General features: G+C 33.9%; 1 protein-coding gene across 1 annotated transcript; it reads left to right on the top strand.

Annotated features, from left to right (window-relative positions):
- The first annotated feature begins 3,061 nt into the window (after window positions 1-3,061).
- On the top strand, window positions 3,062-18,325 carry LOC25490914 (F-box/kelch-repeat protein At3g23880). The gene is made up of 2 exons (XM_039832041.1): window positions 3,062-3,273; window positions 17,263-18,325. The coding sequence occupies exons 1-2, from the start codon at window positions 3,062-3,064 to the stop codon at window positions 18,323-18,325; spliced, it is 1,275 nt and encodes a 424-aa protein (XP_039687975.1).
- The last annotated feature ends 371 nt before the right edge of the window (window positions 18,326-18,696 follow it).

The raw sequence follows: 18,696 nt of genomic DNA, 5'->3' as shown, positions 1-18,696 counted from the left end.
AAACAAGCTCCCAGAGCTTGGTATGATAGACTAAGTAATTTCTTAATTAAAAATGATTTTGAAAGAGGACAAGTTGACACAACACTCTTCAGAAGGACTCTTAAGAAAGACATTTTGATTGTACAAATATATGTTGATGATATAATATTTGGTTCTACTAATGCATCTCTTTGCAAAGAATTTTCTAAGTTAATGCAGGATGAATTTGAAATGAGTATGATGGGAGAATTGAAGTTCTTTCTTGGAATTCAAATCAACCAAAGTAAAGAAGGAGTATATGTTCATCAAACAAAATATACAAAGGAGCTTCTGAAGAAGTTCAAGCTAGAAGATTGTAAAGTGATGAACACTCCAATGCATCCAACCTGCACCTTAAGCAAAGAAGATACTGGAACAGTAGTAGACCAGAAGCTATACAGAGGTATGATTGGTTCTCTGTTATACCTCACTGCATCTAGACCGGATATTTTATTCAGTGTATGCTTGTGTGCAAGATTTCAATCAGATCCTAGAGAATCTCATTTAACTGCAGTTAAGAGAATCTTCAGGTATCTGAAAGGAACAACTAATCTTGGACTCCTGTATAGGAAATCCCTATATTATAAGTTGATTGGATTCTGTGATGCTGATTATGCTGGTGACAGGATTGAAAGAAAATCAACCAGTGGAAATTGTCAATTCCTGGGAGAGAATCTGATATCCTGGGCAAGGAAAAGACAAGCAACTATTGCTATGTCTACAGCAGAAGCAAAATACATTTCAGCTGCAAGTTGTTGCACACAACTAATTTGGATGAAACATCAGTTGGAAGACTATCAGATTAATGCTAACAGTATTCCCATCTTTTGTGATAATACTGTTGCTATTTGTTTGTCAAAGAATCCAATTCTACATTCAAGAGCCAAGCATATTGAAATCAAACACCATTTTATCAGAGACTATGTTCAAAAAGGGATTTTAGATATACAATTCATTGATACTGAACATCAATGGGCTGATATATTTACAAAACCTTTATCTGTTGAAAGATTTGATTTTATTAAGAAAAATTTGAACATGCATTTTGTGTCTGATTGAAAAATTGCTTGCCTCTGAATAAGAAGTTTGGTTCTGAAGTCTATTCAGAAGCATCTGGTCCATCAGAAGCTCTTAACTGAGGTTCTGAGGAAAATGTGCTTCTGAAGATGACGTCAGCACTAAGACTTCAGAAGCGGTATTCTTTGCTTCTGAATAGCAAGGTTAGTGGGAACGTTGGCAGTTACTTTTTGTAACAGCTGTCCCATTACCCAAAAGGTAGTTTTCTGAAGAGTCTCTGACTTGGTCTATTTGTATTGGAGTATAACAAAAAGGGCAATGATGTTTTATTTGCTTTTAAACATACTAACACGCGCCCCCAATTTGTCATTAATGCTATGTTTGTTTGTCTCTTCTGAATTGCAAACGTTTTACTTAAAAACACTAAGTCAATTCACACACTACTCACTTCACAACAAACACTTTCTATTTTCTTCTCAACCCTCTGCGAAGTAAGCGCATTCACTCTCCCTCTCAAAACACCTTAGAACCCTAAAACTCCTTCAAATCAATGGAAAGCTCAAGTTCTGCTGGTGGTTCATCTTCAAATATGGAAATAGATACTCCTGCGTATGAGATAAAAGGAAGAACCATGTCTATTGAAGAATGGGAGTTAATCATTCAAGCAGAAAATCCAGTGGATTTCGCCTCCTTAACACACCATGGATGCGACCTAGTAAGGTTCTACAAGAAACAAAAGCTAATGGGTTACTTCAGTCTTCTCAATGGTCCAACGTATGAAGTTCTGGTCAGACAATTCTGGGTAAGGGCTTCAATCTTTGACATTGATGCTGCTAGACAGGAAGAAGCTCAATTGATTCTGGTTGATCCTACTCTGAAGGGAAAAACCAGAGAAGAAATGGGTCTACTCTCCTTCACTGGTACAGAGATAAGATCAAATGTCATGGGTATTCCTGTAACCATAAATGAGCAGATTATTGCTCAAGCCATGGGAAGGGATACCTCTGGCAAGTACTTTGGAGAAGAGATTCCTAATCCAAGAACCAGCTCCTGGAAGGAAATTGTTAATGAAACCATTTATGGGTCTAAGGTTGCTCAATCATACAGCACCTTAAGCATGGAGAAGAAGATGCTTCTGAAAATCCAAAATGAGAACATCTTTCCCAAAGGTGGAGGAAGTGATCAACCTTCACTTGGACACAAGGTTTTCCTGCATCACACCATCACTCAAGAGACCACGATGAATGTTCCTAAGTACATGTTCAAGTACATGATCAAGGAACTAAAGAAGAGTCAGATGGAGAACAGGAAGTTTGTTCCTTATGGAAGGCTGCTCTCTGTAATTTTTCAAGAAGGAGGAATACTAAGTGCCTTGAAGGATGTTGGCATTTATGATAACCAGAAGCTGGGAGCAGTCACTGGAAAGATAATCAATGGATCAACTCTTGTGAAGATGAAATTGATTCCAACAAATGCTTACAAGAAACTAGATTCTGATATGCATGAATCTGATGCCATATCTGATCTAGTCACTCATCACATCCCTATCTGCAAGAAGGATCCCCTGGATGTGCAAAGGGCTTACATCTTGGACTTCTACAAAACTTACAAGAAGAAGATTAGCTTGAAAGATGTTCCTGAGGAGATGTATGGTGGTGATTTGCCTGTGGCCAAAGGCAGAAAGTCAAAGAAGAAGCAGATCACCAAGGAAGAGTATCTTGCTGATGATGCTACTGAGAAGGGTGCTCAGAAGCATCAGAAAGCTAAGAAGGAAAAATCAGCATTGTCCACTATTCAAGAGGAAGTGGAGGACTTGGATGAAGTCCCACTGATCAAGAAAAGGACAAGGAGTGCTCAAGAAACAGCAGAACAGCTTGCTTCTGAACAAGTTGCTTCTGAACAAGCTGATTCTGAAAAACCTCAGAGTCCTAAGAAGAAAAGAGAAGCTGCTCTTCAAACCATTAAAAGGAAGAGATCTTCAATTTCAAGAAATCTGAAGACAGCTGAAGGACGCAGGGAGGAAATGATGGAAGAACTTCAAGATAACTGGGAAGAAGAGTCAAGTCCTAAGAAAGCAAAGAGAACTATTCTTACTGAGCCTATAGTCATGCCCAGTTTTGAAGCTTCTGAGGAACAAGTGCAATATGCTAGGGAGTATTCTGCATCCAAGATAGCAGAGAGGAAACGGATGAAGGAACTGTATGAGAAGCAAAGCGATGAGCGTCTCAAGGCTGCAGGGTATGTGCCTACTCCTGACATTGCTGCTTTAGCATCTGAGTTAGAGCAAGAAACTGTTCAGTATGGAGCAACTCTGCTATCACAAGCCTTGAAGAATAAGCAAGCTTCAGGAGCCACTTCTTCAGAACCTGTTTCAAAAGCTCCAGAAGCAGCTCACCCAGAAGCTCAATCTTCAGGTATTTCATCAAAAACTGATATCTATACTCAGATTCCTACTCTACCCTCTTCACCCTCATCATCATCAATTGAATCAGATGACCAACCCCTTAGTCAACACATAGACAAACTTCTAAAAACCAAACCTACCAAACTAACAGACTTTGGAACATTTGACTATGAGCAAACTCAAATAGAATTTTCTAAGAATAGGATTAAACTCTGTGAGAAATTCAATTTGCCTGCTACTCATCCACTTTATCCAGAAATTCCAGAACCTGTTAGTGTACAACACCCTGAACCCAACCAAGAACCTAACCAAACAAACCCACAAAATGACCAAACTCCACAAAGAGCCTCTGAAGTAGGTTCAGAAGCAACTACTTCAGAAATCCCCCAACAACAAGAATCCTCAACACTTCACAATCTAGAAAAACATTTAGGTGGTGAAATGCAACCTACACCTACAAAGGCCTCTAAGACAGTCCCTGAAAAGACTGTTTTAGAAAACCAACAAACAGAAACGCAAACTGTTCCTGAGCAAACTGTTTCTGAACAAACTGTTCCTGAACAAGCTGCTTCTGAACAAGTTGCTTCTGACCATCAAACAACAGAACAACAACAACAACCAGAACCACAAATAATTGACCTAACCTCTTCTGACCAACAAACAGCCTCAAATAAACCTTCTACATCTCAAACACCAATCCTAGACACCATCCTAGAATCTGAGTATATAGATGAACAGCTAATCAGGCTTAGTGATGAGATTCAGATACTGATTCTTCGCAGAACAGTTCTTGTACCTCCTATTCACTATCTTGATCAGTGGATGGATCTGAAGAAGAGTTTTGATGAGCTGCTGGATCAGCTAAGCACTAAGTGTGTCTCATCTCACTCTGCCATACTGAAAAAGATGTTGGATGATATGCATGAAGCAGCTAAAGTGAAAGAGCTGAATTATGTGCCTCTGCTGGACATCACTCCTTTCTATCCAGAAGAAGAGTACATCACAAGGGCTGCAAGAATTCATGCTGGGTTTAAAAGAAGAATGAGAGAAAAGGATGAGCTACTTAAGAAGAAGGATGAGCAAATTAAGTATCTCCTGGAACAGATGTATAAGCAAGCCCAACCTTAGTTGCACACCCAATTTTCTTTGCTTGTTTTAATCTTTGTTCTAAGTACTTTAGTTGCCTTGCATTTGTATCTTAACTTTTCTATATATATAAATATTATCATTTGCTTCTGAATCATATGTCTTACAAGCTTTATACTCTGATAATATTTGCTGCATTTTAATGTTGTTTGCTCTGATATACTGTATTTTAAGGGTTATATGTTTATTGCTCTGATACTCTTTCTTTTGTTTTTATTCTTTTTGTTGATGACAAAAGGGGGAGTAAATGTATAGTATTTTAAGGCACTGAGCCCCACTATAACCACTTCAAAACTTTTTTAAATACTTCTGATATTATTTATTTTTATGAGTATTTTATTGAAATTTAATTAATAAGAATAGAACTCAGGGGGAGCTTACAAACCTCACCCTAAAGATCTATTAGACTCAGGGGGAGCTTACAAACCTCTATCCCATTAGTCAACTTATTAATTAGATCAACAACAATTGAACATTTTAAATACTATTGTTTGTCATCATCAAAAAGGGGGATATTGTTGGAACAAAATGTGTTTCACAATGAACCTTATTGAGTTTTGATGATAACAAGGTATTAAAAATTGTCAATTGGTTATTACTAATAATTGTTCAAGTGTACAGGACCAAAGACTACTCAAGTTATTTCAATAGGTCTTGGAAGAACAATGGAAAGAAAAAGAAATTCTGAGCATCTGAAGAAAACTGCTCCTGAAGCTGAAGTGCTTCTGAAGTGATGACGTCATCATAAGCAGAAGGTCATCAGAAGCAAAAGTTTTCATCAGAAGCAATATCTTCACCAAAAGCTACGTTTGATCCTTTAATCAAACTGAAGATTCAAAGTAGTTGATTCTCAATTCAGTCTTATCCAAGAAGAACGAAGAATTGAAAGGGAGGTATCAACGGATATATGGATAGCACTGAGCACTTGTCTCTCGTTAATAGAGTTGACAAAGTACAAGTGTACAACCACTACCTCCACTACTCTGTTTTCTATCTACGCTACAAGACAAGACAACAGCCATGCCTGCAGAAGTTGTACGTTTAAGATGAGAATGAATTTGAAGCTTATTCTTCAAAGGACTACACCCAAATCAGGCAAAGGATTACTGGTGGATGATCAAAGGATTTCAAACGACTCTTTAGACGTGCTGATTATCTCAACGTCTCTTTCACACCTCTATATAAAGGAGTGAAGACTTGAAGATAAAAGATAGAGATATACAAGTTCAAAAGCGCCAAAACTCTGTCAAATTGATTCTACAAAGCACACTGAATTTCTGCACTGATTTGATACATCTTAGAAATTCAAAGTCTAGAGTCTTTATTGTATTGTATTGTGAACACCACTGATTGTATATCAAGTGTTCAAGTCAAACTCAATTCTCTGTATTTTTGTTTGATCAGAAGTCTCTTGCCTGCGTGCTTGAGCATTAGAAGTCTCTTGCTTAGTGCTTGAGCATTGGAAGACTCTTGCGTGTGTGCTTGAGCATTTTTGTGAAGTCTCATACTTAGAAAGTATTGAGCAGTTGTAATCTTTGTGATTATAGTGAAATCTCCTTGGAAGTGCAAGGGGGACTGGACTACTTCCGTGTTGTGGAAGGAACCAGGATAACTGCTTGTGTCTTTGTCTTTCTTTTCTCTGCTCTGTTCTTTTCCGCTGCAATCTGACTCTGATCATTTCATCAGAAGCACTCAAACTGCTTCTGAAGTTTTATCAGAAGAAGTATTTTTTAAGAGAAAAAGAAAACACAATTCAACCCCCCCTTCTTGTGTTTTTCACCTTCACACTCAAATAAGATAAACATCATTGCTTATCTCGTATTTAATTACCACAAGAAACAAAACTTATCGAGTAATGATCTCAGTAACGAAGATAGCAACAGGCTGGAGCATAATAATTGGAGTGTCAATATAAATAGCGAGTTTTACTTAACATGTTCACATAATTTCTATCTACTTGCACCATGTTTTACTTTATCACTGTAGTATGTTTTGCAGGTACACCTTCCTGTTTGGAAAAGGAGTGCACGACCAGAGGCACATATAGCATAAACACTTGACTTGAAGACTATGAATCACAGATACTCCTCGAAATCAGCGTATCCCAAAATCGGACACGCGTTGATGTTAGACACTAACACGACACCTATGATTACACTGAATTATATCATTTTCTTAAATTATTATCTGTTTCGGTTGTCGGGGTCTTTGTCGTGTCCGATATTCGTGTCGGTTTTTGTGCTTCATAGCTTGAAGATCATATCACCGATCCAGGTGATAAATCTCATAAATTCACACAAGAACAAGATCCTTATTGAATCTTTCTTTTGGATCAATTTATCTTCTCAAATTTACAAAACAGAAGAATATCAAATAGTACAATCCCTTCATCAAAATTTATATTTTTTTGTAAAGATCCATCAAAACTAATAAAAGACATATAAATTGACTTAAATATTCTTTCGATTTATTAGGACAAACATACAATCTATAAAATTATTTAAAATTTGAAAAAATAATAATTAAATTGATTGATATTTTTCAATTTAAATGATCAAAATGTTATTTTCTAAATTTATGGGATTAACCCACCCTTACCATCTTTTTCTTTGTTAGAAATGGTCAAAATATGTTAATTGTTAACTTGTTAATATATTTTGAAGGTGAGAATCGAGCTCAAAACAACCTTCATCCCTGTGCTATCTAACTCTCACCTAGCCAACCTTATATCTCATATACTTACAATCTTAATAACTAAAACATTTTTAGTTTTCTATTACTTTTTCCACTTGAGGTAATTCTATTTGAGATGCATTATTGGCGCATTAAAATAACAACTAAAAGGTTTATTTAGTCTATATAGCAGCCATTAGAAAGACGGACATAACCATCCCCCCCACCCCATTCTAACTTACACCCACCTAAAAACATTAAGGTGCAAGTTAGCAAGCTACACCCATTTATATTTGAATAAAACTCCCTTTTGTTTATATTCTAATTAATTTTATATTCTCCTATTTTTTCACAAATTTTCAGGGACTTCGGATTATGTATTTATTGAATTTTTTTGTTCTTGTTTAAAAAAAATACAAAAACAGAAACAAAAAAATGGCATGCTTAAGGTAAAAAACATAGTAAGGACAAACTTTTAAGGAAAAAAGTGGATGTAAATTAGTGAGGTGGGTGTAAGTTATAAATCCCCATATATATATATATATATATATATATATATATATATATATATATATATATATATATATATATGCGTGCGAATAAATTTATATATCTACTTTAATTTAATTCATTTTTTCTTCATAATATTATTTATGCTGTCTTAGTTTAAATTCTAATTTCAAAATTTAATTTATATTTTATAAAAATTTGAATTAGTTAGGGTAAATTTTTTAAAAGTGCTGAATTAAAAAGGATCTTGAATTTTTTATTTCCCATTAAATAGAAGGCTTAATACCACAAATAACAATCGTAATTTGGGTGAGTTATGAGAATAGCCTATATAAAATAAAAAAATAATATAGATTTCACCCATGTAATTTTGGATTTTTATATTTTACCTTCTCCATATCAATGTAACATTTGGGCGAAGTCTGAATTATAACCCTTATAAAAGGTTAAAATGTCTGAAAGTAGATCATGGTTTAAATATGAGGTTTTCAAAATTACTGAGATGGAATCAATGTTTTTATTTTCACATAAATACTATTTTTTAAAAACCTGTTAAATTAAATGGACTATTTGAGGTGTTAACCCTAAATATAATTTACTAAAAAAAAAAACCCTAAATATAATATTTTATTTAATATTAAAAAATAAATAAATAATTATTTTAGTTAAAGAATTAAAAAACAATATAAAAACTTTTAGGTCAAAGGGTACAACTTCTACTACTAAAGTAGATTGTTTCTCAAAAAACACAACGTCGAAATGTTTGCTTCTGTTTGGAATTGGTGTTTGGCTAGGGTTCCACTCAACTTGGACAGCGTCCACCGCTCAATGGAAGAAGAAGTTATTGTGTCGGCGGTGTTCCTCCCTGATGAACTTTCGTGCAAATCATCCCCCTACTCCTCCTTGATGGGCTTATAGTGGAAATCATCTCCCGACATCCTGTGAAATATCTCATACAATTCAGTGCGTTAGCAAGTTCTACAAAACTCTCATCTCCGACCCTTATTTCATTCAAATGAATCTCAATAAATCAACATGAAACCCACATCTATTATAATGAAGCAATACAATCCCAATGGTAAGGATTGTAAAGCCGAAATATATCGCCATTTCTAGTTTACTCCAAAACAAGCATAAATAAATAAACAAATATAATAGATCAAAATAATTTCATCATCATCATCTTCATGAATTCATCATCATCAATATTATTGACATGAATAAGTAAAATTAAAACAAGTTGAAAAAATTGAATCAAAGTAAAAGTAAAGAGTGAGAATATGATTACCTCAAGGGTTTTCTGAACAATTTTTGGTCTCTTATTCAGCTTCTGCATGATATCACGCCTCGCCTCTCCGCGCCTCTCCGCGCTGCTTCCTCGGCCTCGGATTCCATATCTCAACCGCTCATTGTTGGATTCTTCCTTTAACTAAACAATGAGCGGAAGAAATTATGGAATCTAAGAACAGAAAGAAAGGAATTGTATAATGTAATTGATAATTACAAAGACTAAATAATAGAGGTACTGCTAGCTATAGCAAAACCCACTAACTATTGGTGCAAGAAATACTAACATACAAGACTTTTATTTATATGACCAAACCTTTGCATAACTCTTCATGTTATCCGATGTGGGACATTTTCTCATAATAATAATTATTATTGATTAAAACTTCTTTGTGAACATATTAAAAAGAGAAAGAAAATGGTAAAAATATAAAATCTTATTTGTTTGGTATTTGATGGCCAAGCCTACTAATCATTATAATTTATATGGTTTGTGTGTCGGGATTGAAATTGAGGCAGAAGACTTAGTAGGCTAAGTTGAAGAAGTGAAAGATTTAGATTGTGAAGATACAAAGATTTACCTGTTCAAACCGATAACTAACCTATGACTTTGAGTGTTCATTCTTTTTAATAACGGGTTTCTGAATTTTAGGCTATGTTTGAATAACTTAAAACAAGCGGAATGAAATGGAATGGAGCGGAGTGGAATAGAGAGGGATGGAATCGAATGGAATAGATATTTCATTCCACTGTTTGGATATTTTATGATGGAACGGAATAAACTTCTCATTTCATTATTTGGAAAATGGATGGAACAAAATTGTAATTACATTATTAAGGTTGTTCCATTTCATTGCATACACCCCAAATTGGGGAGAATGAAAAATTGGAATAGTGGGTGGTATTGGATGGAATGAGTTCCATTATATTTCATTTCATTCCATTCACTTATTACAAAACCAAACAATGGAATGATGTTATAACCCACTCTATTCCATTCTGTTCCACCACATACCACTAATCCAAGCATAGCCTTAGTGTTGAATGTACTAAATTAGTTTAAGAGGCTCATTTTATATGTATTGGTTACTTTCATATTAGAAAAGATTTTTATTTTGTTCTATGGATAGGGTAAACCATAAAAGAAGGGAGTTACTTATAAGTTGAATAAAAGGGACATACCAAAGGGGTTTTATTAGAACAATTGAAATTTCAAAAACACTTTTCAATAAATGCTAGATTTTGAATGCACTATTCTAAACTCACGGTCTTTTACCCTTTTCCTTGTCTTTGCTCTATGAGGTTTTTGTTTAGGAAGAGAGTAAAAAATACACATGTTACCTTAATTGCAGATGATTTGTTGAGTTTAGCAGACCCTATGAAGAACATACTCAAACACGAATATGACACGTACACGAACACTTCGATACTGATAGTAATTTGAAAAAATGACATAATTCAATATAATCGTATGTGTCAACCGTCAAGTTGGTGTAGGACATGATCCGTATCCGACACCAGAACATGCCTAATCCAAAGAGTATTTATGTTTCATGGATCAAACCTTTTCTTAACTTCTGTTATAGTTAAAGATCAGCCCTCTTCTCAACTTTCTATCTAATTAATATATTCATAGTTGATTTGTGTTTCCCCTCATCTTCATAAAAATTTGGATTCCATCTTACCGACTACTGATTTATTAGGAAGAACCTATTTTTTTAATTGGTAAGTGAGTTTTTACTTCAGGATATTCTTGCTTACTTCCGATTTCTTTTTCAGCCTAATATTAGGGGATTCCAAAAAAGACTTCTCAAGTAGAGGATTCAAATTATAGACTCATCATTTTACTCTTGCTGTTATTTTGTTAGTTGGAGGAGTTGAATTCACGATTTTCATATGCTCTAACCCTGGCTTCTTGTAGGGTTTTGGATTGCTTTTAATAAAAAAAAATATTTATAAAAAAAAATCCATATATATGAACTTTTTCATTATTATAATGTGTTCATAGTTTTCAATTTAAGGCGAGTTTGGGTGAAGTTTCCGGTACTCTCGAGGGATCAAAATTTGAAACTTTCAAGGTTGTTTTCAAAGGAGATTATAGAGGTGGTCTACCTCTGGGATGGGATCAAAAGTCTAGGTTCAGATTATTTTAATTTTCTTTCTTCAAGAGTTTTTGGGAGGATATAAGGGTGAAAGTGAAGGCAGATAATCATATTTTCCTTCTTATTAGCTTTGATAATCATAATTTAGGTCATATATACTTGTTTTGTTCTAATTGCTATGTTTATAAGGATAAAATGCTTTTGGTAGAAGGCAGATAATTAGATGATGCAGATGCAACTTAACATCCTGAGGCTTAATATAAGAGCAGTATAGTTGAGAGTCACCGACTTCAGGGGGCTAGGGTTCCACTCAACTTGAACAGCGGCCACCGCTCAACGGAAGAAGAAGCTATTGGGCCGGTGACGTTTCTCCCTGATGAACTTATCGTGCATATCATCTCCCCGGCTCCTCCCTGATGAACTTATAGTGGAAATCATCTCCCGGCTTCCCGTTAGGTGCGTTAGCAAGTTCAACAAAACCCTTATTTCATTCAAATGCATCTCAATAAATCAGCATGAAACCCACATCTATTACTAAAGAAGCAAGACGATCCCAGCTGTGAGGATTGTAAAGCCGAACATTTCGCCGTTTCTAGTTTACTCCAAAACAAGCATAAATAAATAAACAAATATAATATATCAAAATAATTTCATCATCATCATCTTCATGAATTGATCATCATAAATATTAATATTAATGACATGAATAAATAAAATTAAAACAAGTTGAACAAATTGAATCAAAATAAAAGTAAAGAGTGAGAATATGATTATCTCAAGGGTTTTCCGAACAATTTTTGGTCTCTTATTCGGTTTTTTTGGTGGCTTCTGACCAGTGAAGAGCATGAAATCATGTTCAATCTGTAAGACTCAACTTCACCTTCATCCTTTGCGTGGCCACCGGCCTCTCCTCGCCCTACACCGAGATCTAGTCGCCGGCTTCCTCGAACTTCCTTCACCGCTTCCACCACCGCCGCTCTGCTTCTCTTCCTTCTAGCTAGCTTCCCCGGCCTCAGATTCCATAACTTCACCCGCTCATTGTTTGATTCTTCCTTTATCTGAACAATGAGCGGGTGAAGTTATGGAATCTAAGGTCGAGGAAGCCAACTAAGAAGGAAAAGAAGCAGAGTGGCAGTTGCGGAAGCGGTGAAGGATGTTTGAGGAAGCTGGCCACTAGATCTCGCTGAAAAACACAACAATAAATCATATACCGATTATTCTAACATCAAATAATACATAATAAACGATGTAGTGCGAAAAACTACTCTACTAATATGTTTTCACCGTTCCTAACATCATTAAACACACTCAAATAAGATAAACATTATTGCTAATCTCGTATTTAATTACCACAAGAAACAAAACTTATTGAGTTACAATCTCAGTATATAAATAGGGAGTTTTACTTAACATATTCACATAATTGCTATCCACATAGCGTAGACACTTGACTTGAAGATCATATCACCGATCCAGGTGATAAATCACATAAATTCACACAAGAACAAGATCCTTATTGAATCTTTTATGGATCAATTTATCCTCTCAAATTTACAAAACAGTAGCACAATAGTCTTTTAAATTAAAGAATATCAAATAGTATAATCTTTCATCAAAATATTTTTTTTTTAAAGATCCATCAAAACTAATAAAAGACGTATCGATTGACTTAAATATTCTTTTGCTTTATTAGGACAAACATACAATCTTGAAAATTATTTAAATATTCTTTTGCTCTATTAGGACAAACATACAATCTTTAAAATTTGAAAAATAAATAAATTAAATTGATTGATATTTTTCAAGTTAAAAAATTAAACTGCTATTTAGTAAATTTATGGGAATAAATTGACCCACCCTTACAATCTTTTTCTTTGTTAGAAATGGTCAAAATATGTTAATTGTTAACTTGTTAGTTTATTTTGAAGGTGAGAATCGAGATCAAAACCACCTCCATCCCTCTACTATCTAACTCTCTCACCTAGCCAGCCTATATCTCGTATACTTACAATCTTAATAACTAAAACATTTTTATTGTCAAAAAAAAAATAACTAAAACATTTTTAGTTTTCAATGACTTTTTTCACTTGAGGTAATTCTATTTGAGATGCATTATTGCCGCATCAAAATAACAACTAAAAGGTTTTTTTTTGGTACAAAAGAGGGCAAAGCCCAAAGAAAAAGAAAACTAAGAGGACGTTCCTAGGCATGCAAACCCCGGAAATATCATCAAACAAAAGACTCTGAAGCTCACTAGGGGGAGTCTCAAGAATATGTAAATCTAGAAAATCCATTGAAATGCTGAAATTAGCAAGTCAATCTGCACTTCTGTTGCCTTCACACCAAGTATGAGTAATTTTGACAGTCCAACTCAAAAGGTTTATTTAGTCTATATAGTAGTTATCGGAAAGATGGACACAACCATCCTTTTTTTTATTATACTTCTTTTCATTGTCTGTGCGTATAAATTTATATATCTACTTTAATTTGATTCATTTGTTTTTTCTTCATAATATTTATGTTGTCTTAGTTTAAATTCTAGTTTCAAAATTTAGTTTATATTTTTTAAATTTGAATTAGTTATAGTAAAATTGTTAACAGGAAAATGCTGAATTAAAATCGATCCTTAGTTTTCTAGTTCCCTTTAAATATAAGGCTCAATATACCTCAAATAACAACCGTAATTTGGGTGAGTTATGAGAATCGCCTATATAAAATAAAAAAATAATATAAATTTCAGCCATGTAATTTTGGATTCTTCATATTTTACCTTCCCCGTATCAATGAAATATATGGGCGAAGTCTGAATTATAGCCCTTATAATAGGATGATTTCAAAATCACTTACATAAAAACTATTTTTCAAAACCTATTAAATTAAATGGACTATTTGAGGTGTTAACCCTAAATATAATTTGCTAAAAAAAACCCTAAATATAATATTTTATTTAATATTAAAAAATAAATATTAGATTGTTACTTTGTTAATTGTTGGACATATATTACGATAGTTGTTAATTTTCTGAGTAAATTTGTTTCATCCGATCTGCTGCTTTATGTATGTTTTACGATATTGTTAATTTTCTCTATCTCTTTATCATATATTTGATCGATTGCAATTTTTCTGTCTTAGCCAAAACTGCAAAAACCGAGAACTAGGATGTACTGATTTAACGTAACCTAGAATTTCTTACAATCATGGCAATATGATAAAGATGGTGGTTTTAGTGTGCGTAATTCGACTAAAACAAAATATAAAGATGGTGTCCAATGGAAATATTTTCTTTGCTCAAAAGAGGGTTTTAAAGAGGAAAAAAAGATAGACTCGCCTCAATTGCTTCTTGCTGAAAATAGTCTGTCTAAGAGTAGAAAAAAGAAATTGACACGGGAGGGATGTAATGCAAGAATTGTTTTCAAGAGAACTATTGATGGTAAATTTGAAGTCTCAAAGTTTTATGAAGGTCATTCACATGGACTAGTGTCACCTAGTAAGAAGCAATTCTTAAGATCAGCAAGGAGTGTAACTAGTGTTCATAAGAATATATTTTATTCCTGCAGTAGAGCTAATGTAGGGACTTCAAAAAGTTATCAAATAATGAAGGAGTAGGTCGAAGGTTATGAAAACATAGGATGCACACAAAGAGATCAAAAAATTGGTAAAAGACTCTGATGCAGATATGTTTATTGATAATTTTAGAAGAAAACGGGAGATAAACCCTTCATTTTTCTATGATTAAGAAGTTGATGGTAAAGGGAAGCTGAAAAATGTGTTTTGGGCTGATGGAATTTGTCGAAAAAATTACTCTTTGTTTGGAGATGTGGTTTCATTTGATACAACATATAGTACAATGGAGAGACATAAACCTGTTATGATAATAGCAGACCAAGACCAGGCTATGAAGAATGCAATCAAAGAGGTTCTTAAATGAGAATAATGATTCTACTAATCATATGTGTTTGGAACTCAGAGTCCTATCAAGAATTTGAATTAGAATGGAATAATATTATTAGTCATTATAAGCTGGAATAATATACTCCCTCCGTCCCAAATTGTATGTCACTTTAGAAAAAATATTTGTCCCAAATTGTATGTCGCTTTACAATATCAATGAAAAATTAATGTTACTTTTCTTGTTATATCCTTAACTATTTATTACTCTCTCTTCTTTCAATTCCTTCATTTATCTTTCTCATATCATTTATTGAGGACAATTTTGTAAAACAACTCATAATATCTCTTTCCCACACAATATTAATTACATTTTATAATATGTGTGAAATGCTCAAAACGTCATACAATTTGGGACGGAGGGAGTATATATATATGAGATATATCAAATAAGAAGTATTTTTATAATGAGAATTGAGAACCATCATTGCTCATCTCATATTTAGTTACCACAAAATTTGAATAGCAAAGATTGGAATCTTGGAATCGGCTGGAGCAGTCCTTCATCAAAATTTATTTTTAGTGCCTCTTAATGTGTAGATTTATTAGGTAAGGTTTATGTCCCTTCAATATTTTTTTAATGTATTCTCCCTTTTCTTTTAATAAGATATATGGGTACGAATGATTAGAGTCTAGTTAGACAATTAAAACAACATAAGTGGATATGAAACTTTAATTAATCCTAAAACTAATAAAATATTATCATTGTGGTGATTGAATCGTTCGTCAACACGGAAGTGGATCCATGTACCATCAACTTCCTGCAACAAATGACAGCAAGCAAAATGACCAGCACACTATTGGATCGGAGGCTACATCTAACATGATGGGTAGTTTATGCGAAGTAAGAATCAAACACGAAACCACCTTATCAATTCAACTTGTTTGAGTTAAGTGAGAAGGAATTAAAGGTCTTGGTTCAAGCCCAAATGAAGGAGAAAAAACTAACATAAGAACTAATTTCTGATATTTGGCATTCAAAAGAAAGAAAAAAAAAGTCAACCTTATACCCCCTTATACCTACGATCTTAATAGGATTTGGATAGCATTCCTCCAATCGAGGAATGTCAGCAACATTTTGTTTTGAATTCTAAGACTGACTCTCTTATTGTTTAAATCAATGTGAGTCTACACTTTAAAATGACATCCACATACATTGATTTCATTCAGTAAAAGAATAAATATTAAAGTGTGTTGCTAGCATTCTTCTAATCTTAATAACTAACATGTTTTTAGTTTCTTCTTATTTCTGTCACTTGAGGGTAATGCTATTCGAGACTCATCCAGATTAAAATAACAACTAAAATATTTATTGATAAAACTTAGATGCAATTCGACAAGTGTTTTTCGTATATTCTTGACATAAAATACTCATAGCTAACAATGATTTCTCAAATTCACAATTTTCTTTGGGTTTTTTTGGTGGTGTCCAAGGTTCGAACCCCAGACCTTGCATATATTATACATTATCCTTACCAACCAAGCTAAGCTCATGAAGACTTTATTTGGGTTTGTTATAACCATACAAAATTCACCTAAATTTTGTTTAATATTGATTCGGTCGAAGTTCACGTAAATAGTAATTATTTGAGTATTATATAAATAAGGCTTAATATCAGTTTTAGCCCCCTAACTTTCTCAAAGTTGCGATTTTGGCTCCCTAAGAAAAAAAACTACAAAACCGCCTCATAAGTTTTGCATTTGTGGCAGTTTTGGCCCCCTAAGTTTTTAATTTTTTTTTACCAAAAATTGGTCTTGGGGGGCCAAAACTGTTACAGTTGCAAAATTTAGGGGCAGTTTTGTAGTTTTTTTTCTTAGTGGGGCAAAATCATAACTTTGGAAAAGTTAGAGGGCTAAAACTAGTATTAAGCCTATAAAAAAATAGTAATTATTTTAGGAAAAAATAAAATTAGTAATTTTTAGGTTATAAAGCGTACTAGCACAACTAGATTGTTTTCTCAGTCAAAAAGACAACTTCAAAATGTTTTTTTGTCAAAAAATAAAAACCTTCAAAATGCTTCCTTCTGTTAGGAATCGGCGGTTGGCTAGGGTTCCACTCAAAAGACACCGCTCAATGGCATCAGCAGCCTTCCTCCCCTCTGAACTGATCGTGGAAATCATCTCTTGGCTCCCCGTGAAATATCTCATGCAATTCAGGTGCGTTAGCAAGTTCTACAAAACTCTCATCTCCGATCCTTATTTCGTTCAAATGCATCTCGTGAAATCTGCAAGAAACCCACATCTCGCATTAATGTGGCAAGACGATCTCATGCGTGAGGATGGTAATATCATATTTTTGTCTGTTTCTCGTTTACTCCGAAACAAGTATACCACACCCTTTCAGAGCGGTACATTCAACCAATGGTGGATTATTGGTTTATGCAATGGATTGCTATGCTTGGTTGATATTCAAAACCCTGATTATCATTATTATCTCTATTTTTGGAACCCAGCGACTCGAACCAAATCTAGAAACATTTTAATCACTTTGTCTAGAGATTTTAAGTTCTCTTTTGGTTATGATATTTTGAGTAAAACTTATAAGGTACTAGCGTTCATAGTGGAGAGTGTTGATGGAACAAGTGTGGTGAAAGTTCTCAGCATGGAGGATGATTCATGGAGAAACATTCAATGTTTCCCTGTGCTTCCACTTTATTGGTTTGATCATGATAAGAACCAAGGTGTTTACTTGAGTGGTACTATTAACTGGTTGGCACTTCACAATTACTTCTATTCAGATTATGAATTTGATAATGTTAGTAAGATTACTGTTGAGCAATATGTGATTGTTTCGCTTGATCTGTCCACTGAGTCATACACTCAGTTGTTGCTACCTCGGGGTTTTGACGAGGTGCCACGTGTTCAGCCAACAATTGTGGTTTTGATGGACTCCCTTTGTTTTGGTCATGATTTCAAGGGAAGCCATTTTGTTATATGGAAAATGAAGGATTTTCGAGTTCAAGAGTCTTGGATTCAATTGTTAAAAATTAGTTATCAGAATATTTGTTCAAGCCAATATTTATTGAAATTTGAAACGATGGAGTTATTGCCATTGTACCTTTCTAAGAAAGGTGATGCATTGATATTAGCAAATGATCAAATCGACGCAGCATTTATCTATAAATGCAGAGAAAATAGAGGCGAGCCAATTCAAATTACTAATAAAGTACAGTGGTTGTGGGCCAAGGATTACGTTGAAAGTTTGGTTTCAACTAGTTGAAAGTGAGTTTCTCTTTCTCATATTACTTGTTAGAATTTATGTTACTTCATGTATATTGCTTACTTGCTTTAAAATCCTTGTCAGTTTATAATAATAGATTGTGTGAATATTTTGTGGGATGACCTAACCAATTCAGTTGTTTATTTTGTTCTCTGGAAAGGTAAACCACAAAAGAAGGGAGTTACTTATGAATTGAAATTTTAAAAAACACTTTTCAATAAAATGCTAGGTTTTGAATGCACTATTTAAAAAAAAATGCATGTGTTACTTTGACAGCAGATGGTTTGTGAGTTTAGCATAACCTTTTTATTTTTATTTTTAAAGAAGTCAAACTAACCCGCCGAAATTGTATCAGACCTTTTCTTAACTTC

This window comes from Medicago truncatula, chromosome 3, assembly GCF_003473485.1.
Source record: "Medicago truncatula cultivar Jemalong A17 chromosome 3, MtrunA17r5.0-ANR, whole genome shotgun sequence".
Lineage (NCBI taxonomy): Eukaryota > Viridiplantae > Streptophyta > Magnoliopsida > Fabales > Fabaceae > Medicago > Medicago truncatula.
This window is presented reverse-complemented; position numbering and strand designations above follow the sequence as displayed.